The 24,729-nt window shown below is 48.7% G+C and overlaps 1 protein-coding gene across 1 annotated transcript; it reads right to left on the bottom strand.

The window, feature by feature from the left end:
• Positions 1 to 1,867: 1,867 nt before the first annotated feature.
• On the bottom strand, positions 1,868 to 8,077 carry SNAI1 (snail family transcriptional repressor 1). Its single transcript, XM_080684868.1, has 3 exons — positions 7,921 to 8,077; positions 6,732 to 7,259; positions 1,868 to 2,854 (listed from the first exon to the last, which is right to left on the bottom strand). The coding sequence occupies exons 1-3, from the start codon at positions 8,000 to 8,002 to the stop codon at positions 2,670 to 2,672; spliced, it is 795 nt and encodes a 264-aa protein (XP_080540994.1). The 5' UTR covers positions 8,003 to 8,077; the 3' UTR covers positions 1,868 to 2,669.
• Positions 8,078 to 24,729: the final 16,652 nt, after the last annotated feature.

The raw sequence follows: 24,729 nt of genomic DNA, 5'->3' as shown, positions 1-24,729 counted from the left end.
TTCCTCTCTGAAATCAATAAAATACGTATTTTTTTAAAAGCCCCAGTGGCTGCCCTCTGGGCTGCACTGTGACCCCAACCCCACAGGCTCTGCAGGATCTGGCAGGCCCACCAGTCCCACCTGCCTCCCCAGCCCCTAGGCCCCTGGTCTTTCTTGGGGTGGGTGGGGGGCGGCTCTTCCCAGCCTCAGCCTTTGCCCTTGCTGCACCCTCCCCTGACTGGAACTTTCTCCTCCTTCAGGTTTCCACTGGAATGTCAGCCCTTCTCCAGCTCCCTCTCCAGCTCTGGGCCTGCCTTATCTGAGGGAGCCCCACCCATGGCTCTCCAGCACGTGCTCACTTTAATTCCATCTTGGCACCGTCACTGTAGGAAAGCGGCTTGTTTATTTAATCACTTGTTTGTTTTCTGTCTCCCAGCTAGAACATAAGTTCCGTGAGTGCAGGGACTGTCCATCTGTCCACGGCTGTACCCACAGGACCCAGGACAAGATCTGGCACACACACAGCTCATTAAACCAGAGGCAGGCACCGTCATCACCCCATTTTATAGAAGCAGAAACTGAGGGTCCAGGAGAACCTTGCTCCAGGCACCCTGAGAGTCAGGGGCATACCTGGCCCCCAGGATAGACCCAACCTTAAATGCCAGCCGGGGTTTTCCACCAGGCCCATCCCTTGGAGTGAAGTCATTTATTCATTCTCCTTCAATGTCAACACCTACTGTGGGGTGGATGTAAGTGGCAGCCTGGGGACCTGGGACACAGTAGGCCTTCAGCAAATTGATGCCCAGCCCCGCAGGACCCCCAACTCTCTAACTTCCCCCCACAACTCTCTAACTTCCCTTCAGGGAGGCCGGCTACAATTTGGCGATTGTTAGAGAACTTTTTTTTTTTCTTTTGGGAGGAAAGCTGCAAGTCATTAAGGGCTGCTCCCAGCCTGCGGGTCACCATTTCCTGTTTAGAAGAAAGAATCATCTCTCCTTTGGAACATGAAGCTCCCCCCACCCCCAGCCTGACTCCGAGCCTCCGAGCTCTGGGCCGCCTGCACGCCTGCTCAGCTCCCCGCAGGAAACTGGCACCTTCAGCACCTTTTGTGCTCAGAAAGGACACTCATTTTCTCCTGGCCCCAGGAGGGCCCCGAGGTGAGGTCACCACCACAGCCTGCCAGCCAGGAGTGAATTATCCCAGCCCAGGAGGCAAGCGGACTGTCTTCCCGTCCTGTCCTGGAGCAGGAAGCTGAATGACCCCTACCCTTTGGCCTGGCTTCTCACCCTCCTGGCTCCAGCCAGACAATTTCCTTGCATCAAAGGCCATTTGGTACCCAGCGGCCAGACAGAGGTGTGGGTCCAACAGGGAGGCCAGCGGGGCTGAGCCCTTGGAAACAGGAAGGACATCCTCTGTCCCCTTCTTGCTCGTGGCATTCCACTCGTCAGCTGGGAGCAGCAGCCAAGCCCTCTCCCAAAGCCTGCAGTGCTGGGCACAGCCCCCAGCCTGTCGAGTTGATAAGACCCAGGGAGCCAGCTTCGCAGCCTGTAGGCCTGGTCAGCTTCAAAATGGTCAACAGAGAGTAAGCACCACATGTAGAGTGCAGGAGCCTACAACCCACCCCCCATTGTGACAACCCCCCCCCTCCCCGCCACCGCCCAGCCACAGGTGCTTCCCCACCTCCACATCACACAGGACACAGGCTCACAGGAAAGCCCATTTGCACAAACAAGGTCCCTGTCAAACCCAGGAGTCCAGTCACATGATGTTTAAGAGGACAAGATTTAAGGCTGTGTCAGTACTATCTGAGCTCCACCAATCCCTCCCCTCACCGCCTCCCTAAAGGCCCTTTGAAATACCCACTCCTCTAGAAAACCAAGACTTTCTTACATATAAATTAACCGCTTTATTGAATATCAATAAACTGTACATATAACTATACAAAATGTTTCCTTAGTACAAAATGTTGCTTGCAATATAAATACCAGTGTACCTTTAAAAAATGTAAACATCTTCCTCCTGGGCCCACCTGTTGGGTCCCTGAAAATAGTTCTGGGAGACACATTGGTTGGGCCGAAGCACCCTATTTGGGCCCCCGACAAGTGAAGGCAATTACTCACATTCCCTTTTGAGACGCTGTTAAATTGCCCATGAAACAGGTGCCACCATGACAAACAGGAGGCTGAAATAGCTGCCCGGGCCTGGGGCATCCTGGGGTCTAGACATGTCCTTGTGTCAGAGACCGCCCCCAGGGGTGGATCGCTGCAGTTACTCACACCTCCTGGAGAGGTGGCCTGAGGGTTTCTGGGGTGGGGAAGAGTGGGGTCCCCTGAGTGGGGTGGGAGCCTCTATCAGTCTGTTGGCTTTTGTCCTGTAGCCCAAAGCAGCTGTATCCAAACAGTTTTGGATACACAAGCCCACACATCAAGGCCAACTCCAGAACACTTGCTGGGGAGCAGTGGCTGCCAGAAGGGGCCACCCTCCCATCAGCCATCCACAGAGCCAACCGAGGCTCCCCAAACAGACACACTGGAAAATGGTCCTCAGCGCCCCCTGAAGCTAAAACAGCCAGAAGGGGAGCTCAGAAGGGAATTCCACGGCGGTGAGAAGGATGCAGGGGTCCTTCCTTCCAGAGTTGGGGGAAGCCGCTGCAGGGGGAGGGTCTGGAGAGGCAGAAGAAGCCGTGGGGGTCAGCGGGGTCCCCCTGAGCAGCCTGACTCTTGGTGTTTGTGGAGCAGGGACATGCGGGAGAAGGTGCGGGAGCACGTCTTGCACTGGTACTTCTTGACATCTGAGTGGGTCTGGAGGTGGGCCCGCAGGTTGGAGCGGTCGGCAAAAGCACGGTTGCAGTGGGAGCAGGAGAAGGGCTTCTCCCCTGGGAAGAGAAAGCAGGAGGCAGTCAGGGGACTGCTCAGTCTCTTGGACAACAGCTGACATTTATCAAAATCCCTACCCACCCGCCCCAGCCTTTAGAGCCCTGCTCATCCCCAACACTGAAGGAGTCCCATGACCCAGAAAAACCAGGCCATACCCAGTGTCCAAAGGCCTGGTTTTGATTGGGAGCTCTGCTGCTCCCACCCTGTGACCTGGAGCAAGTCCTCTGGCTCCTCTGAGCCTCCATTGGCTCACATGTAAAATGTGCTGTTCACCCCCCACTCACAGGGGGTTGGCCGGTACCAGCGAATGTAGAATAATGTGGTCATCCACACAGTGCTGGCAGGAAGTGCTCAACGAACAATGACGGCAACTGCATGCACTGGACACTAACTTTGTGCCAGGGACAGTGTAAAAACACTTCTCACTTAATCCATCCTTGTCTCCCTTTAGAGGGGATGAAACTGAGGCACAGAGAAGCTAAGTAGCATATGCAGGGTCAGCCAGCAGGAACCAAGCCACCTGACTGAGTCCTTGATTTTGACCACTCCACAGACTGCCTCTCAGTTAAGGAGGCTGTGGTGGGTGTTCCTTGTTCTGTCTCCTGAATTTGCTTCATCTGGGGATAGAGCAAGAAGAGTCAGCCTTAAAGGTTTCCTTAGTCCCCAGCCCACCCCAGCAGATTTGGCCACTGCTCTGGGCCAAATTGAAGCTCATCACACTCCGAGTAATTTCAAGTCTCCTTGTCTGCCCCGCCCAAGAGGCTACAGAACCCTTTTACCTTAGGATTTGTTTAAAACCCCTCCCCACCTGTGAGTCTCAAGCCACCTGCCTGGATGAGCTTGTTTTTGGAAGTTTTATACACTAGGTCAATGGTCGGCAAACCGGGACTCCCGAGCCACATGCGGCTCTTTGGCCCCTTGAGTGTGGCTCTTCCACAAAATACCACGGCCTGGGCGAGTCTATTTTGAAGAAGTGGCGTTAGAAGAAGTTTAAGTTTAAAAAATTTGGCTCTCAAAAGAAATTTCAATCATTGTACTGTTGATATTTGGCTCTGTTGACTAATGAGTTTGCCGACCACTGCACTAGGTACACAGTAAATGTTCAGTAAGCACTTGTACAATGAATAAATTTTGTGAAGACCTCATAAGACCCTAACTTATCAATAACCATCAGATCACCTTTGTCATAATTCCTGCCGCAACCAAGAGGATGTTACGACAGTGTTATGTTTTGTTTTTTCCCTTAGGGGTACAGCATTTCCCAAATAAAAAGCCAGAATAGTAACTCATTAAACAAATACTTACGAAGCTCCCACTATGTGCTGGGCACTATTTTATAACACTGAATATTCTTTTCCAAAAAATACAATTCTCAAGAAAAAAAAGGAAAACAAAAATAAATAAATAAAATGCCATTCTCCTCCCTCCCACTGATAAGCCCCAGGCCATGGCCCACTAGTTAAATCCCAGTGCTGGAATTCAAGAACAGCAGGGAATGAATGAATTACATCAGCCTACTGGGTGCTGGGGCAGTGTACTGGGCACTGGGAAGAAGGGGTCCAGAAATCAGATCCTGAGGCTGACTATGGAACCTATCCATTCAAAGGCTGTCTCCTGAAGCAGAAAGGGGGCTACGTAGCCAGAGAATTGGGAAAGGGATGTAATTTGCTCTGCCATTATTGAGCACCCTCTGTATACCAGTCCTGAAGAGTTTGATGATTGCATTCTACAAGGTCTAAGTGAAGTTCTTCCTCATTCACACAGTCCTTTGTGAACAAAGGTTAAGCAAATCTGGCAAATGAGATGGAGTTCTGTACTCCCCAGGGCACAGAAAGCCACTTCCCTCTAACCACCTGGGGGAGGTGAAGGAGCCCTGTCTCCAGTCTTATAAGCTGTGTCTTGAGAAAGTAACTTCCTTCTCTGTGCCTCAGTTTCCTCATCTGTAAGGTGGGGATTATGGCATCTCCCTCCTAAAGTTATTGATGGAATTACTGTGTTAACACCAATGAAGGAAGCCCTGAGCACTGACTTATACACAGCAAGTGCTCAATGAACACCACTTCAACGCTAAGTAGACTAGACATAAGCCTGAACAAAGGGGAAGGAGGCCTTGGAGGATATGATGTGGTGGAGGTTTGTGTGCAAGCAGGAGGCACAGACCTCCACCCCTCACTGATCCCCCACCCCAGACTCCTTTATGGTGCTCCTGGAGAGTGTGAAATCAGCACCAGGCCGGCAGGGACAAAGGCCGCCAAGGGGGACACTGTACATGCGATACTCCCCGGATTAAAGGGGCCTGACACGCTGTGGGCCAGCAGCTGCAGCCCAGAACAGGTGCTGGGCACCGATGCCCTATGCACCTGCTCTATCCCGCCAGCCCCACCCACCAGAGCCACCATTAAGGCACACAATGGGTGTCAATGAGAATGGCCATGGTGAATTTCAACAAGTTTTCTGTGTCTGAGCCATGCCTTTACATTAAATAATGTCTCATGAGAGGAGAGGAGAGCCACGGTGCCTCCAACTCACCTCAAATAGAGCCCCATCAGCTGGCAGGCACCCAGGACAGAGGCCAGGGAGTTGGACTTGTACATGTTAAAATCAGGACCATTTGCGCACAGAGTAAGAGAATGGGTAGCCATAGTCTGCAAGCTGGGGAGAATGCCAGGGTCACTTTCTGGGAGTACTAATGACACCAATAATGCCTGCAAAATGTATTACTCACAAGCTATCCCACTGACCCTCATGGCTCAGAGGCCAGCCCCTGCCTGGGCCAGGAAATGCCAGAACTGAGTCTCCAACCAGACAGTTTGACCCCAAAGCTGATACTATGACCCTTGAACCTTCTCCCTCAACAGTCACTCCCCAAAGAGCAGCCCCAAATATGGTAGCATCCATCATTCAAGTTCTGAAAAGTGGCTACCTTTTGCCCATTTCTAGGAAGTTAAAGGACAGAAAAGGCTCCATTTCACAAATTTCTACACATTAAGTATTATGTTTTTGAAATACCAAGACATAATCATGTTTTCTGCCAGCAAAGGTATTCCGGGGTCTGCATAATAGGATTGAGTTTATCTATTCCAAGGTGTGGGTGGGGAGAGCCACCCTGATAACTTACTATAAAGTGATTAAGAGCCACTGAATCTTGATAGCCACCTTATAAAACACCCTCGTAACCCACTCTTTATAATTATTCAATCATACCCTTGAGGTTCAGAGAGGTTAAATCACCTGCTTAAGGCCACACAGCATGGAAGCAGAACAAATACCAACTACCCATTTTTGTGCATGTTGATCATGTACCAAACACATTTCAGGTGCTTTCTGTATTCTTTCTTTCATTTAACCCACACAGAACTCCCCCCGCCCCCCCCCCCCGCCCACCCCCATCCCAGGTATCTTATGCTCAATTAACAGATGAGAAAACTGAAACTCAGAATGAAACATCAGCAGCCCAAGGTTTGAGAAAGTTCTCCAAGTGGCATTCAGGGCCAGCTGGGGGGCCTCTAACAACATCCTGTCTGGCTGAGGTGGGGGTGGGCTGGGAGAGGGTGGAGCAGAGAGGGCCCCTTCACACCTGGTTCCAACAGCAAGGTGTTGGTTGCACCTTTCCCACATACAGCTCTAACCCATTTGGCTGAGAAACTGAGATTGCAGAGGTACTTGTAAAGTTAGGCCCTTAACCCATCTGCTTAGCTGATGAATGAATAAATTTTTCTGCCAAACATTTCAGAGCCAGGCCCCTGAACTCTTGAGCTAGAAGTCATAGGACTCAGTGTCTACAATCTGAAATGGACAGTAAGCCAGTCTCACAAGAGCTGGTAAAAAAGGCAGAGGGGTCAGTGAGAAGGGCAGCCAGCCTGTAGGGGCACTCACCGGTGTGGGTCCGGACATGGCCCTGTAGCAGCCAGGGCCTGGAGAAGGCCTTCCCGCAGGTGCCACAGACGCAGGGCAGGGTGTGGCTTCGGATGTGCATCTTGAGGGCACCCAGGCTGACATATTCCTTGTTGCAGTATTTGCAGTTGAAGGCCTTGCGAGCCTGGGGGTCCTTGGCCCCTGAGAGCCCAGACAGCTGCTTGGGCAATGGGCCCAAGCCTGGGAAGGCAGCATAACCTTCGGCCTCCAGGGAAGAGGCTGAGGTGGAAGAGAAGGAAGAAGGAGCTGGCGAGGGTGGGCTGGGAGGCTGGGAGCCTTTCCCACTGTCCTCGTCTGACAGGGAGGTCAGCTCAACAACCTTGGGGATCTCCCGGGGTAGAAGGGAGGCCCAGCCAATTGGCTGGGCTTGTGGTGCCAGGAGAGAGTCCCAGATGAGGGTGGGCAGTGAGGCCGTGGGGTTGAGGACCTCAGGAGGTGGGATGGCTGCCAGCAGGTGGGCCTGGTCGTAGGGCTGCTGGAAGGTGAACTCTGAGAAGAGACAGAGAAAAAGGCAGAGTCAGGCATTAGATCAGTCAGTCAGTCAACAAACATTAGCCTGATATGGGCCATGGGTAGAATGGAGCTGACACTTAATACTTTAGTTAGGTTCCTGCCTCAAAAGGCCACCCCCTCACCCAAGTCCTGGTTCTCCCACCTCAGCCTCCACATCTTAAAAAGATCCCCCTTTCCCAACCCCAACTCATGGCGGCAATTCCCTCTGGAAGTCCCCAAGGCAAGACCCCAGCACCCCAATCACCCCAGCTGAGGCACCCCCATGTCCCACTCGCTCTCCTCGTACACATCTTTTCTCCCCACACCCCCATCTCCTTTATCCCCAAATCCTCTGGATTCCGAACTCTTCCCAGCCCCTAGCCAGGGTCTCTCCCTAAGAAGGAGCCCCGCTCTCATTTTTCACTCGCGGGCTTCCTCTGCTTCTTGGCAGCTAAGACCTGCCCTCAAACCAAGACCGTCGCCCTCTAAAAGCCCTCCCCCAACCGCCCGGATCCACCTGCCGCAGGCTCCTCACCCCTCTCCTCGCATTTCCCCGCGCTGACTCCTTTGACTTACATATGGCTCCTCGTCCTTTCCACATGTCCGCTCCCCTAAAATACCTCCCAAACCCTCCCCAAAGGGGTCTCCGTTCACTCACCTGGAGAAGAGTCGTGCAGCTCGCTGTAGTTGGGCCTCCGGCGGGAGCAGGCCGACTTCCTGACGAGGAAAGAGCGCGGCATGGTGGCCGAAGCAAGCCGGGGTCGCCGAGCTGTGCTGGCGTCGTAAGGACCCTCTCCCGCGAGGCCGAGCCGCTGCGCTGTGAGCGGAGCTGAAGCACCAACTCCTTTAAGTACCCCAGCCCACGGGGCGGGGTCAAAATAGCTCCTGCCCCCTTTGTCACCTCTGCACCAATCGAGGAGCGCCTTTGCGGGAGGCCACGCCCCAAGCAGGTGCGCGAGGGGCTGGCGGGGCTCGCGCCGCGTGGCGCTAGAAACCGGGCGGGGGCTGTTCCAACGTCGTGCAGTCGGAGCTGTACTGACCGCTCGGCGGCGAGCTGCTGGGGGGTGGGGCGCAGGGCGCAGGGATTCCCCCAGGCGTGGCGGGACCCCTTTCCGGACCCCGCGCACTGGCCAGCTCAGCGCTACACGGTCGACCGCCTCTGGCGCCCCCTGGCGTCCCGCACGGAGGACCTGGGCACCTGATGTTCCGTAACCGCCTCGGCCTCCAGCTTGGGGAGAGGGCGGAAATTTCCTCGGCCGACTGGCACTTCGCAAAGAGCATGGGATAGACGAGGAACAATACACATTTCAGGGGAGGAGGCGAAGAAACAGACATCCTCACGTAGCTTTTTTGCAAAGCTATCTGGCATCATTTAGCAAGATGCATTCGTTCCTTTGCTTAGTAAATGTTTACTGAGCGCCCACTATGGGCCCGGCACTGGTCCAGGAGCTGGGGATTCAGCCCTGAACAAAACACTCGCGCTCTCTAACGAAGACTAGCTAGCTCACCGTCCCGTGGGGGAGACAGACGGAGTAAACAGACTATTACAATGTCAAAGTGTGCTTTGATGGGGGTGGGGGGGAGACCACAGGGCGCTGTGACAGTCAAGAAGAGGCAGGTTACCTGATAGGGGATCCAGGGCAATTTCCCAGAAGAAATGCAGAAATACTGAGGGGAAAGGCCCGAGGTAAGAATCAGTAACTACCACAGAGCCATTGAGAGCAGCTCCAGGGGTGGGGGTGGGGTGGGTAGGCCGGGAGGGGTCAGATCTGCTGGGCCTCCAGGGTCTAGAGTTTGAACTTTGCCCCAAGGACACTGGGGAGCCAAGGAAGGATTTTCAGCTGTGGAAGGTCCTGTTTAGGTTTTATTGAGCAAGATCACTCTGGGCAGGTGCGAGAAAGTAGTAGGGAAATGTGGTGCCCGGGCAGGTCTCCTCATCTGTCTGGAGGTCATCAGTCCTGTGTCTAAAGGACCTAACACTGGGCTCCACAGGAGGAACGGACTGATCCGATTTGGGGTGGGCCCAGGGGAGGGGCAGCAGTACCCTCACCCACAGCTCTTCTGTGAGCCCACTGACTCTAGAAGGGGCTATGCCAGGCCTGGGGTAGGGGTTGGGGCCTAACTTGGTTCCACCTGTGAATCAAGGACTATGAAAACCTGTAAGTCCCTCCACTCACCACCTAGAATGAAGGCAGGGCCATAGGTACTAGGGATAACACCTATGAGCAAAACAGTCATTCTTAACCTGTTCTAGTGGGTGAGTCCAGAGTAGGGTGGGCCATAGTCATTATGACGAATACACTCTCTCCTATGCCTATGTATAGTTTCAGTCATCATTCTTCCTTCACATGCAGCCAGAGGGAGTAAGGCCATGTCTGTCCCTCTGCTCCCCCTCCCATGTTCCTGGCTCACCCAGAGTAAAAGCCAAAGTCCTCACCACAGCCCTCCGCCCTGATCTCACCTCTGCTGACCCTGTCTGGAGCCACTCTCGCCCTCCCCATGCACTGTGATCCCCGCCCACTTCCTTTCTGTTCCTCACATCTCAGCCCTAGCCCAGCACAGGGCCTTGGCACCTGCTCTTCATCCTCCCTGCCCCCTAAATCTCTCTTCCCCCAGATCCTCACCTGGCTAGCTCCTTTGCAGTCTCTGTTTCAGCATTAATTTCACCAACTGCTCAGCCTCATTAGTAATGAAAGGAATGCAAATTAAAACCACACTGAGATGCGATTTCACACCCATCAGCAAGACAAAAAGTTAAAATTTGGTCCATATCAAGTGCTGATGAGGATGTGAGGACAGTAGGACCTTGTCCCATGCTGGGGGAGTATCTGGGTGCAGCCACTTTGGAAAACTTTGGCATTAGCTAGTAATAGGTGACTTTACTCCTCCCAGCAATTCTCCCAAGTCAACTACATCCCAGGGTTCTCAGCCCAGACTACCCAGGCCTGCACCCCACCCCCACAGTCATATTATTTAATCCGTATGATAGGGAGGGGGCCTCTGGTATTTGAATCTTATTTATTTATTTATTTATTTATGTATTTATTTATTTTAAAATCCTCACCCGAGGATATTTTCGCATTGATTTTTAGATCCCTGACCTGGCCGGGGATTCAGCCTACAACTGAGGTATGTGCCCTAGAGGAATCCAACCAGAGACCAATGCTCTAACCACTGAGAAAAACTGGCTGGGGGCTGTATTAACATTTTAAAGAACTCCCCAGGGGCCCTGGCCAGGGTGGCTCAGTGGTGGAGTTGTAAATTGGTACAGCCACTATGGGAAACAGTAGGGAGGTTCCTCACAATATTTTTAAAAAGCTATCATATGACTCAGCAATTCCACTTCTAGGTATTTATCTGAAAAAATCGAAAACACTAATTCGAAAAGATATATGCACCTCTCTCTGTTCATCAAAGCATTACTTACAAGAGTCAACATATGGATAGGTGTCCATTGATAGATAAATGGATAAAGATGTGGTGCATATATACAATGGCCTTTAAAATATGTACTTGGCCTTTAAAAAAATGCAATCTTGCTATTTGTGACAACATGGATGGACCTAGAGGGTATTATGCTAAATGAAGTAAATCAGACAGAGAAAGACAAATACCATATGATTTCACTTATATGTGGAATCTAAAAAGCAAAATAAAAGAACAAAACAGAAACTCATACTAGTATATTGGAAGAAAAAACTGATGGTTGCAGATGGAAGGGGAAGAAGGGATGGGCAAAAAAAGTGAAAGGGATTAAGACGTATAAATTGCCAGTTATAAAAAGCCATGGGGATTTACATCATAGGGAATATAGTCAATAATATTGTAATAGCTATGTACAATAACAGATGGGTACTAGAGTTATTGAGGTGATAACTTTGCAAGGCATATAAATGTCTAATCACTATGTTTTAGACCTGAAACTAAAATAATATTATATGTCAACTATAATTGAAAAATAAGTTTTTAAAAAAGAAAGAAAAAAGAAGCACGAATGGCCCCAGCCTGTTTTGCTAAGTGGTTAGCAGGGGTGGGCAAACTTTTTGACTCGAGGGCCACAATGGGTTCTTAAACTGGACCGGAGGGCCGGAACAAAAGCATGGATGGAGTGTTTGTGTGAACTAATATAAATTCAAAGTAAAGGAGCGGAGGGGAGAGCAAGAGAACCGGATAGAACAGCCGGATCCAGCCCGCGGGCCGTAGTTTGCCCACGGCTGAGTTAGAGCGTCGGCCCACAGACTGAAGGGTCTCTGGTTGGATTCCAGTCAAGGGCACATACCTCAGTTGCAGGCTAAATCCCGGTAGGGACTCGTGTAGGAGGCAAACGATTGATAGATGTGTTTCTTTCACATTGATGTTTCTCTCTTTTTGTTTCTTCCCTCTCCCTTCCCCTCTCTCTAAAAAAATCAATGGAAAAAATATCCTCAGGCGAGGATTAACGAAGAAGCATAATGGAGGAATGGAAGGAAAAACCCATCACATTGTACACTTTAAATGTTACAATTTTATTTGTCAGCTATACCTCAATAAAGCTAAAAGAAAAAATCAAGTCATAGACAAATACATACAGTTAGTTGGATTTACATAAGGTTCAAAAGCAGGCAAACTAGCCCTGGCCAGTATAACTCAATGGTTAGAGCTTTGGCCCACGCTCTGAGAGGTCGTGGGTTGGATTCTCAGTCAACGGCAGGTACCTGGGTTGCAGGTTCAATTCCTAACCCTGGTCTGGGTGTGTGTGGGAGGCAATCAATTGATGTGTCTCTCTCACATCGAGGTTTCTCTCCCTCTCTCCCTCCCTCCCTCCTTCCCTTTCTCCCTCCCTCCGAATCTCGCTAAAAAATCAGTGGAAAAAATATCCTCTGGTGAGGATTAACAAAAAGCAAACAAATAAAAGTAGGCAAATGAAACCCTATAGTGTATAGGGATGTGTATGGAGGTGGTAAAACTACAAAGAAAAGTGAGGAAATGTGGAGAGTGGACAGCTGGGGGAGGAGGCTTCCAGAGTTCTTGGTCATGTTCTGTTTCTTTTATAAAAATATATTTTTATTGATTTCAGAGAGGAAGGAACAGGGAGAGATAGAAACATCAATGATGAGAGAGAATCATTGATCAGTTGCCTCCTGCATGCCCCCCACTGGGGATCCTATGCCCCAACCGGGAATCCAACTGTGACCTTCTGGCTCATAGGTCAAGGCTCAACCACTGAGCCACCTGGCCCGGCTATGTTCTGTTTCTTAAGTGCAGAAAGATCGTTATTAGTCTTTAAATCGAACATAGGCAATGTAAACACTTTTGGTATACAAGATATATTTAACAAAAAAACTAAGTCACCTCCTTAAGGAAGCCTGCCTTGATCACCAATCCTAGCTAAAGTAGGATCCCCCCGCCCAACACCACTTTTTTATCCCATTGCCCTCTTCAGTTTTCTTCAAAGCACTTAGTAGGGGCTCAATCTGGTACTTGATGGATGGCTGAGTACCGGCTCTACCTCTTCCTGGGTCACCCTCGGCGAGTTACGTAGCCTCCCTGAGCCTCAGTTTCCTCAGCTGTAAAGGGTGGGTGACTGGTATCTCCTGGAGTTGCCGGGGTGGGTGAAGGCCAGCTCCCGGGCCTCCGCCTCTCCATTTCCCTCAGGCACCTGCGCCTGGGGGAGGTGTCTTCTCGGATCTGGGCTCTCCCCTCCCTTCTCATTCAGTTGCCCCGCCGCCGTCCCTCCTCCTGGCCAGTCTTCGCCTCCTCCCTCCCTCGGGTGGGCCGTAGAGGCTACAAGGTAGAAGGGGGCTGTGGGCGAGGCCCCGGGACCTCAGGGAAAGGAGAGACCACGCCGTGGTGTCAGACCCTCCCGGAAATGGGCGGCCTCCGCCCCGGGGCTGCGGGGGACCCGCCAGCCCCCATCTCCCTCCCCGCCCCTGGCCCCGGGCGCTGTCCTCCGGCGCCCTCTGCTGGCCGAGGCGCTCCCTGTGACCGTCTCTGGGCTGTCGCGCGGGACCGAGCTCAGTTTGGGAATACCTAATGTGACCAGGAAAGGCCTCTGAGAGGAAGATATATTTGACTACAGCCCTGCATCTCCACAGGTGTCCATCCCCCAAAAGTAAAAACAGTAACTGGGAGGCTCAGTTGGAACATGGGCTAGTACACCAAACGCTGCTGGCTCCATCCGGTCAGGGTGCTTACAGCAACCCATCGATGTCTCTCTCAACTTCCTCTCTCTCTCTCTCAAAACATGTCATCAGGTGAGGATTTTCTTAAAAAGTAAAAATAACTGAAAAATGTGATTTACTACCAACCAACCAGAAAAGAAAGTCTCCCTCCATTCCCAGATCTCCATGTTCCTCCCCAAAGGCAACTATATTTACCAGTGTCTTGTATGGTCTTTCAGAGATGGTCTTTATGGAGACAAGGAGATAGATAGTATATGTATATTAGTATGCACATCCATCCCTTCTTTATGTAACACAAGTGGGACCCCACACACTAATCTACACCTTGCTTTTTCCTCCCAAGTACCAGTATCCAATGTCTTGAAAATTGTTCCATATCATTACACACAGCTTTCTCTTGCAGGACTGCAGACTTGCATTGTATGGATTATACCATAATCACACAATTTATCTAACAAGGGGACTGGTGGTGGGCACTTAGATTAGATTAAAATTGTTTGCCCCTACAAACAAGGTGGCAGTTTCAATGAAATATCTTGTACACACATTTTTTACTCCTGATCAAAGGTATGTTACATAAAACGTTGATAGATTTGTCCAAATGTCTTCCCGAAAGGTTAAACCAAATTACACTTTCACCAGCAGGGAGGTGAGGGCCCCTTCAAGAAGCTGGGCAGGGGCAGGGTATTATCTGTTTTCTCTCTGCTTATCTGATGAGGGAAAGTGAGATCTCATGGTTACAATTTGCATTTCACATGAGTGGGGTGGAGCGTTGGTTTTTGGTTTTTTTACATATCCAAAGCCTTTTCTGTTTCTCTACCTTCTGAACCACCCCTTTGTGTCCTTTGGTTAGCAAGTTGATGAATTAAGAGCTCTTAGGCTAACTGGCCCTGCTGATTAGATTAGATCATTAATCAGTGAGTCAATCAATCAGAGTCAGTGTTAATCTTCACTAGGAAGAATACATTGTCTAAGGAGAGTTCAATGAATGAGTCAACCTCCACCTTTATCCTTGATTTAAAAAAAAAAAAACACCTTTTGAGTGTCTCACACTTGCCTGAAAACAAACAGTGATTCAGCCTTGGGCCTGACCCAACAGGCTCCTCTGAAGCAATCCAAGTCACCATCCCAGGATCCCAGTGGCTTTCAGGGGAAGTTTCCGGGCCAAGTCCATGGGGTGTGGTCCAGAGTTGGGGGCTCCAAGAAAAGATGTAGAAGCCCTTTCACTCCCGTTTGCTGAGCACCTGCTCTGTGCCAGGTTCTTGCCCTCGAGCCCACATGGGGATCAGTTAATAAATGACAATGCAGTCATATTACCCACCTGTCACAAAGGAGAACGCTCTAATGTAATAGGTGTGGAATCATGTCAAGACATTAAGTGGTGCCCTACCTGGTTTGGCTCAGTGGATAGAGCATCGGCCTGCAGACTGACGGGTCCCAGGTTCCATTCCAGTCAAGGGCACATCAATGTGTGCAGGCCAATCAATGATTCTCTCTCATCATTAATGTTTCTATCTCTCTCTCCCTCTCCCTTCCTCTCTGAAATCAACATATATTTTTTAAAAAGACATTAAGTGGTAAAGAGCAAAGTGCAGAACAACATGTACAATGTAATACCGTTTGCACAGAAAGAGAGCGAAGTATGTAGATATTTCTTAGAGACAGAAACCAAACTGGTTGTCTCTGAGTAGGAGATCTGGTGGCCACAGGGCAGGAGTGGGAGGGAGATTTACTACATGCCCTTTCCTGTGTCCTACATTTTTAAAAATTTGCAAGTATTCACTTCATTAATTTTAATAGCGTAGCAAAGTTGTCCATCATAGAGAACTTGTTAAATACGTAACAGTCCAATCAGTGGAATGTTTTGCAGCTGTTAAAATGTCAAAACTCAGCCCCGGCTTGTGGCTAAGTGGTTAGAGCATTAGCCCTGCACCAAAGGGTCTCGGGTTCAATTCCTGGTCCAGGGCATGCATCTGGGTTGCAGGTTCCATCCCCGGCCCCAGTCGCGGCATGTGCGGGAGACAACCAATCGATGTGTCTCTCTCACATCAATATTTCTCTCTCCTCCTCTCTCCGCCCCACTTCCACTCTCTCTAAAAATCAGTGGTCCTCAGGTGGGGATTAACAACAACAACAAAAAAAATGTCGAAGCCTGTCTATATCCACATCAACCCTCCATGGTTACCATCTCTCATTAGAAAAGCCAGCCTTCACTATAGCCACAGGATGCCTGCAGGACCTGGCCCCCTGTGGCCTCTCTGAGCTCACCCAGCTGGAGGCTCCAGCCACGGTGGACCCCACCCAACGCTCCAGCCCCAGCGACTTTGCAGGGGGTGTTTCCTTTCCCCGAATGTTCTTGTTTCAGATGTCCCATAGCTCACCCCTATCCCTCCTCCTCGTTTAATCTTTCTCCTCAGCAGCGCCACCATTCGACAATGTATGTTTTCCTTATGTTGCTGATTGCCCTTTAGACCAGAGTTTAGCAAACTACCTGTGGCTAAACTACCTGTGGTTTTGTATGGCTCTTGAGCCAAGAGTGGCTTTTACAGATGAACATTTGCAATTGATTTGAGATTAGGACATGAACTTGGAGACCCAATGACAGGGAACTATTAATCTTCAAAAAAGAATCCCATACTCATTCAAAGATCTGTATTACAAAAAAAAGAAAAATTATATTTAAATACTATTGTATTTTCAATTTTGCCAATCAAAAAGTTGTGGACATTTGTTTTCTCTTGTTATATAAGTACCTACATACCATCCTCACTGTTGAAGCTCCAAAAAACCTAAATATCCACTCTTTGTTCTAGAGAGCCCCACCTGGGGAGAGACTGTCCCTCTTGTTTACTGCTGTGATTTGAGCACCCAACACAGGGCCTGCTTTATAGTAGAGTCTCAATAAATATTAGCTGAATGAATGAATGGACTTTTAAGTGGAAAAAAGAAGTCAACTGAGCAGATTATCTAATAGGCTGCCCTTTGTGCAGGATCAAATAAATAAGTTAATATCCACCATAGACGCCCAGACGGGCTGTGAAAGCAGAAGAATCTGGTCCTTCTGAGGAAGGGAGGAGACAGGGGGTGGAAGGAACTTTCTTTTTCTCCAAACCTTTTTTGAAGGGTGGGAATGTTTTCCTTCAGATACAGGTATCGCCATTTTTAATAAAAAACCCAACCACAAAACCCACACAGATATTGACTGCCCCTGAGACTTGGCTTCCTCATCCGGCCAATGGGGTGGTAAGTAGGTGACCGACCGTCCTGGTTCACCCAGATCAGAAGGAGTTCTGAGACCGTCCCACAACCAGAACAAGGTGGGCACCAGGTTAAAAGGAAGTTGTCCTCGCCTAGAGGGTTGCATGTGGATGTGTGAGGGGAGAGGGGGGTCTGAAACCAGTCTCTCCCTACCTGCTGGCTTGGCATCACCCCCGGAGGTCCACCCTGGCACCCCAGGGCTGAGACAGGGTGTTGGGATCTCCCTGAGGTGCAGAGAGCATCTTCCCCAGCTAATCTCTGAGCATCTGCCACAAGGAGCTCACCGCACAGTATCTTTCAGACTGTGTTGCAAACTAATTGGGCCTGGGCTGCCTCGCCCTAGGCCTGGACTGATAGCACCCTGTTATCTCCATCTTCCTGGCAGAAGTCTGAACCTGTCTCCAGGAAAAGCCCTGGGGGCCTCTGCTCCCAGCACCCACCAGTCACACCTCTAGACTTCTGTGTGGGAGACAAAGGCAAGGAGGGGAAAGTGTCAGCAAACAATTTTCTTAGGTAAAAGTTAGCTCTCAGTTTTGGACACAGAATAAAACCCCAACCCAACTCAAGACGCCTCATAACTGGGGCTCATTTCCCCCACTCTCACCCTTGCTCGTCTGCTCCAGCCTCGAGGGCTTCTTTCTGCTCCCTGTTCACAAAGGTTCTTTTCCATAGCACTGCCTTTGTCCTTGCTGTTCCCTCTGCCCCAAACACCCTTCCCCAGAAGTTTCCTAGAGCTTATCTCAGTTCCAACTTCAGCACCTCAGAGATGCTAATGTCAATGTCTCCCTTTCCCCTCTAGGTCACATTGGCCCCTTTGATCCTCACAGCCAGCCCTGCCCAGCAGGCAAGATTATTAGCCCCATTATACAGATGAGGAAAGCAAGGCCCAGAGAGGTGAGGTACCAACATACTCAAGTCTCAGTGAAAAAGCGGTGGAATGTACCTGGCCTAGTGGACAGGGCCATTGTGATGAACCAGACAGGTCCCCACTCCCGTGGAGCTCACAGGTGAAGGACCCAAGGTGAGTCAGAGGAGTGACTTCCAGATTGACCCCAGGCTGAGGTCACAGGATGGACAGGTGAGAGGAGGGGAGAGTGGGAGGACATTCCGGGCAGCGGTGACCAGTAACCTCCATGATTAAGAAGCCCAGGGGTAGATGAGTGCTCCCGGATGTGAAGTCCTTCGGCAAGGCAGGGGTAACAGCACTGAGAGCCCCAAGCCCTTTGGAGTTTCTGAGACTGCCAGTATGTTTTAAAATCAGAAATGCTCAAACGGAGTGTCAAAATTTGTGGTCTTTTTAAAAATATTTTTATTTAATACAAGAACACTTTGAAGACATATACACAAATGATCACAGAACACAAAGCTGGGGTCCAGCCTCGCCCGACCACCTGTGGTTATGTGACCCTGGATAAGTCCCTTCCCTTCAACTATAGCCCCCACCCAGGTCAGGAGCTAGAACCTCCACACACACCCTCTAGTCTGACTTTACCTTGCTGTTCTCACTGATCTTAGACATAGGGTTGCCAGATAAAATACAGATGCCCAATTAAGTTAGAATTTCAGATAAACAACAATGGTAAGCTTTTTATAATAAAACTGCATGGGACCAACTGATTCTTTCTCTGAAATTCAAGTTAAACTGGGCTATATATACATATATACATATACATATATATACACATACACACACACATATGTGTGTGTGTGTGTGTGTGTGTGTGTGTGTGTGTATATATATATATATATATATATATATATATATATATATATATGGCTCCTATGTTTTAATTTGCTAAATCTGGCAGTCCAACTTGGAGACTGCTCCTATCAGCACTCTAGCACAATCTTAACCAGCAGGTAATTAGCTTGCTTCTCATCTTTTGCTTTTCAGGAATGATTGTTCCATGAAAATCCTTGCACAAAGGACTCTGACCTCATCTACAATTGTATCTGTAGGGTGTGTGCCGAAGAGTCACTTAGTCACTTCTTTGCCTGGATTTTTGTGGCCATGGCTCAGACAAATTGCCTCTCAGACACTCCTGAGAGCAGAACCCTTGCCTCTCCCAGTGTCTCCCTTTACCTTGCTCTCTTTCTGCTGGTCTTTCGCCATCTCTGTCTCTCTCTCTCTCTCTCACTGTCTCTCCTGGGGTGTGTCTCTCTGTTGCTCCTGACTCTGCCTGACTGTGTCTCTCTGTCTTTCTCCATATTTGTCTCTTTCAACCTCTCCATTTGACCCATCAGCTCTGCATATCAAATACTCAGGTAAGTGGGCAAAGATGTATTTGTAAGGATGCTCACCCTAGCACTGTCTATAACAAACTGGAAACACACTAAATACCCATTAATAAATAAAGTATGGACCATCCTCCCCCAGAGCATCAGGCAGCCATTAAAAATAACACCACACTGACATGTGGTTATAGGCAGGAAGTAAAGCATTCGCCCGTTTTAAGTTTCAATCAAAAATATGGTGACCCAGGACATGTGAGTATTCCACTATTGAAGGAAATGGCTGTCTGTGGGGTGGGGTGAGCATTCTAGGCTGGCGCCATTGGGGGCTCAGCCCATCTGGTTTTCCAGATGACCTAATAAATTCATAATTCTTTACCTCCTAAAAGAGCATTATAATGTTTAACTTTGTGCACATCTGCTTTATCACATCCCTATCTATATCTTTATACTTATACACAGACATACACTATTTTTTTCTGAATCATTTGAAAGTAAATTGGAGACATCATGTCCTTTCCTTTTAAACTCTTCCATGCATATTCCTCTCTCTCCCCCTCTTTTTAACAGAACTGTCTTTAAATTTTTTTGTCAATCCTCACCTGAGGATATTTTTCCCATTGATTTTGAGAGAATGGAAGGGAGGGTGGGATAGAGAGAGGGAGAGACACACACACATCACTTGGCTGCCTTCTGAACCTGCCCTGACTAGGATGAGAGATTGAATCTGCAACCCAGATATGTGCCCTTGACCAGGAATTGAACCTACAACCCTTTGGTGCTGGGGCCAATGCTCTGATCACTGAGAAACACTGGCCACAGCCATGCATAGCTCTCTCTTAGCAAGGACATTCTCTTATGTAACTGTGGTATAGTTGTCAAAATCAGGAGATCTAACATTGGTGAAATATTGCTTATTCCACAGTCCACATTAAAATGTCAGCAATTGGTGCAATAACATCCTTTACGACAACCCTACCCATCAAGGATTCAATCTGGGGACCCTGCAGAATTGCAGCGAGTTCTCATACCTCTCTAGTCTCCTTTAATCTGACCTTGACATTTTTTCAAGACTCCAGCTGTTTTGTGGAATGTCCCTTGGTTTGGCTGACTGGCCTGATGTTTCCTTACAATTGGACTCACGTTAGACGTTTTTCTGTTGGAACCTCAGAAGTGGTGCTACAGCCTCAGTGCATCCCATCGTCACCCGTGGTTTGTCCCATAATCAATGATACCACCTGGCCATTTGGTGAAGAAGATGCCTGCGAGGTTTCCCCACTACAAGGTTACTAATTTTCCCTTTGTAAATAATTTGTGGGAGATCATTTGAGATCAAGTAAATGTTATAGGTGGTTTTTATAATCAGAGAAGGCATCACTAAAGTCTTGCAACCTGTAAGGCCTGAGCTTGTCCACCTGATTCTAAACATCAGCCAAGTTGCTGCCCCACTCCAGCTACAATACCTTTGTTGCAACACACCTTACATTATTTTCTGAACTAGCCTAAGGATGCATTTTACCTGAGGCTCTTTTAAAAGATTTGGATTCCTAGACCCCACCCACATCTACTAACCAGACTCTGCGAGGGAGGGTTTGAGAATGTATTTTGTAACAAGTGCCTCCTAGGTAATTCATGTCTTCAGGCTGAGTTTGGGAAACATTTCATCTAATAGCGGTGTTTAGTCACCAAACAACTAGCTGCTAGCTGCTTGGGTGAGGAGGTCACTAGGTTGTCTCAGAAACGGGTGAGAAAAACAGTACTGCTGTCCGTAGCTCACTTTTTTTTAAGTGCTTACTTTGTGCTGGGCCCTGTTCTGATGTTTACATGGGTTATTTCACTAGATTCCCACAACTCTATGAGGAAGACAAACGTTTATTAACCCCATTTTATGGATGAGGAAACGGAGGCACAAAGAGATTCGAATAACTTGTCCAAGGTCACACAGCTAGCTAGCAGTGTGGATGCTGGGAATAGGGGACTGTGCTGTGTGCCCGAGACCATTAGTCTAATGACACCCATGAGGAACTAGGGATGAGAGAGATTAGCATCATTGTCGTTAACCCTGTACTCATAATGCCCAACTGGCCCCCATAAGGGACATTCAGCAGCCAGGGCATAACGAGAAAAACAAAGGCAAGAGAGCATCCAGGGATTATGTGGAGGGCTTGGGCGGCCACCTTGTTGGCCCACCTGAGTCTTGCCTCCTCTGTGAGCAAGTCCAGACTCCTGCGCTTCAGGTTTGAGGACACGCCTCCCTGCAGGGATGGGCACTGGGGCCAGCCCATCCTTGGGAGACACTGCCCCCTTCAGGCTCTCTTTACCACTGCACTGGCCCCTAATTGTGGGCTGGAAGAGTGGCCATGGAAAGAAGTACCACTGTAAAAAGGTCCAGTTTTAGATCCATTTCAATTGTAGGAACATTTATTGAGTCTATTTGGGGCCAAGTATGGAGGACAGTGGTGCACAGACATAGTCCTTGCCCTCAAGGTTAACTTAGTGTGGGAGGCAGGCATCAAAACAAGTAATTGCAGCCCTAACCGGTTTGGCTCAGTGGATAGAGGTCGGCCTGCGGACTGAAAGGTCCCAGGTTCGATTCCAGTCAAGGGCATGTACCTTGGTTGTGGGCACATCCCCAGTAGGGGATGTGGAGACAGCTGATCCACATCTCTCTCTCATTGATGTTTCTAACTTTCTATCCCTCTCCCTTCCTCTGTGTAAAAAAAATCAATAAAATATATTAAAAAAACAACAACAAAAAACAAGTAATTGCAGCCCTTTTTGGTGTGGATTGGTTGGTTGGAGGTCGTCCATACACCAAAACGTGGCAGATTCGGTTCCCGGTCAAGACACATGACCAGCTTTTGGGTTCATTCCCCTGTTGGGAAGTATGCAAGAAGCAACCAATTGTGCGCTCTCTCTCTCAAAAAATAAAAAAAATCAAAAAAATCATTAGCCCTGACTGGTTTGGCTCAGTGGATAGAGTGTCAGCCTGCTGACTGAAGGGTCCTGGGTTCAATTCCAGTCAAGGGCATGTACCATGGTTGCGGGCACATCCCCGGTAGGGGGTGTGTAGGAGGCAGCTGATCAATGTTTCTCTCTCATGGATGTTTCTAACTATCCCTCTCCCTTTCTCACTGTAAAAAAAATCAATAAAAAAATATATTTTAAAAAATCATTAAAAGACTTTAAAAAACCAATTGCACAAGTATTTTTTTAATATTTTTTATTGACTTCAGAGAGGAAGGTAGAGAGATAGATAGAAACATCAATGATGAGAATCATTGATTGGCTGCCTCCTGCACACCCCAAGTCAAGCCCACAACCCGGGCATGTGCCCTGACCAAGAATTGAAACCGGGACCTCCTGGTTTATAGGTCGACGTTCAACCACTGAGCCATGCAGGCTGGGCTGCACAAGCATTGTATCAGGTGTGAGTTGTTGGACACTTACAGATGTTCAGAACATTTGTTTCCAGACTTAACCAATAAAAGCACAGCATGCCCAGTTAAGTGTGAATTTCAAACAATTTAGCCTGCATATTCCTGGCATTCACTTTCTGACTTGGGCAAATTATACTCCCATGCAATATTTGGTACATATTCATACTAAAAAGTTATTTGTTGTTTGAAATTTACATGCAACGGGGAGTCCTATATTTCTGGCAACCAGAATATTGAGCGATGAAGTTATAGAGGTAAACAGGAATCCTATCCTCAGAGAGCTTATAGTCAAGCAGGGGTTTGATACATGAGTTTGATAAATGCCCTAATTAGTACTAGAAGTAGAATCTTGTACAGGAACATCATACATGAAATTCTGAGCTAGACATTCAAACTGCATTTGGGAGGTAAAGATGCAAGTTGGGGAAACACCAAATATTCCAGAGGGAAAGAGCAGGCATGACCCACTTGAGGCGCAGAAAGGCCTGGATGGTTGAGTGTGGAAGCAAATGTCAGGAGTTGAGGTTGGTCAGGGAGACAGGGACAGAGGACAAGAGGCCTGGAGGGCCATGGGGTGCTGGGACTTTACCCAAGGATAACTGGAGCTTCTGAAGGATTTTAAAGGATATGATCCTCTGTCTGCTTGGTGGAGAATGGGTTAGATGTCAGCTAGAGAGCACTGGAGAGAAAGGAGAGTTGTGGCAATAATTCAGATGAGATTTGAATTATTCAGATGGTGGATTTTGAGATGCTGGTGTTAAGTGAGATGGTGAAAAAATGGCCCTAGCTGGTTTGAATCAGTGGATAGACTGTCAGCCTGCTGACTGAAGGGTCCTGGGTTCGATTCCCATCAAGGGCATGTACCTCGGGTGCAGGCTTGATCCCTGGCCCTAGTCAGGGCACGTGCAGAAAGTAACCAAAGTGTCTCTCTCATATCGATGTTTCTCTGTGTCTCTCCCTTTCCTTTCCACTCCCTCTAAAAATCAATAGAAAAATATCCTTGGATGAGGATCAACAACAAAAAAACCCCGCACAAATGTGTTATATGGGAGCTTAAGTCAATACAATTTGTTGGCATAGGTGTTAAGGTGGACAAAGGTGTTTAAGATGATTTTCAGGTTAATTCTTGGGCAACTGGAGGGATGGTGGTACCACCTAGCAGGAGTTGTGAGTAGTAAGAGGGCAGATGATGAGTTCAGTAAGAGTCAAGCAGTACTTGACTGAGGCCTTTAAGTCATATGGGTGAACAAGTCTATGAGGAAGCAGGCTCTCTGGGCCAGGAGCTCCAGAGAGGTGTCTGGTCTAGAACTGTGGCTCTCAGCCAATGGGCACTCAGATGGTAATGAAAGCCAAGTGGTGAGTGGGTAAGTAAGTCTGCCCAGGGAGAGGGTGTAGGGTGAATAGGAGTCCAGGGCAGAGTCTTGGAAAATTCCAACAGCTAAGGGAGGGAACTAGGAGGCGGCTGTCATGACATGAAAATGAATATGGTAGAGACATAGAAAGAGAGACCAGGATGGTGTTGCAGAAGCAACTGCTTTTAAAAGAAGGGAGAGCCCAGTAGTGTTGCTCAGTGGTTGAGCACCAACCTATGAACCAGGAGCTCAAGGTTCGATTCCCGGTCAGGGCACATGTCCATGTTGCGGGCTTGATCTCCAGTGTGGGGCATGCAGGGTGCAGCCCATCAATGGTTCTCTCTCATCACTGATGTTTCTCTCTCTCTCTCTCCCCCTCCTCCCTTCCTATCAATAAAAGTATATTAAAAAAAAAAAAAAAGGAGGGAGAGGTCAGGAGCACTGAATATGTTGTAGATGGAACTGGAGGACTAATGTTCTGCTGGGTTTAGTGATAGCTAACCCAGCCATTTCTATGTGTTTTAAATATATATGTAATTAAGTAAAATTTGAGTATTTCATCTGTAATAGTAAAAGCTCAACTTGTTCAAATAAGTTTTTATCGTAGAGAAACATTCAGAGAGGGAAAGTGTTTGCCAGATGTCCCACAGCCAGTAGAAGAGTGCAGAACTTAAAACACTCAGGACCTCAGACCCTAACTTGTGAAACCTTTACTACCATGTCTTGGGGCTGCTGCTCAGTCACCTGAACGGAGCTGAAGCACGTGTGTAAAGCCTTGTTTTATGGAGCATTCACTCCTCACTTCACTGGACTTCCCAACTGTGAGAAGTGGGGGTGCGCTCACTTTCCAGAGAGGACCGGCCCAGCGAGGCTCAGCTGGTGAAGTGTCAGAGCTGAGATCAGAGCCAGGGGGACTCCCTTGTGACAGACAGGAACTTCCTCTTAGGAAGAGCAACAACCTTCTAGAGACTCCCAGGCCCAGATATCAGCATGTGGTAGCAATGAAAACAGGCACTGCAGCTGA

Source organism: Plecotus auritus (genome assembly GCF_963455305.1).
Source record: "Plecotus auritus genome assembly, chromosome: 8".
NCBI lineage: Eukaryota > Metazoa > Chordata > Mammalia > Chiroptera > Vespertilionidae > Plecotus > Plecotus auritus.
Note: the sequence above shows the minus strand (reverse complement) of the source record. Positions and strands in the feature narration are given on the sequence as shown.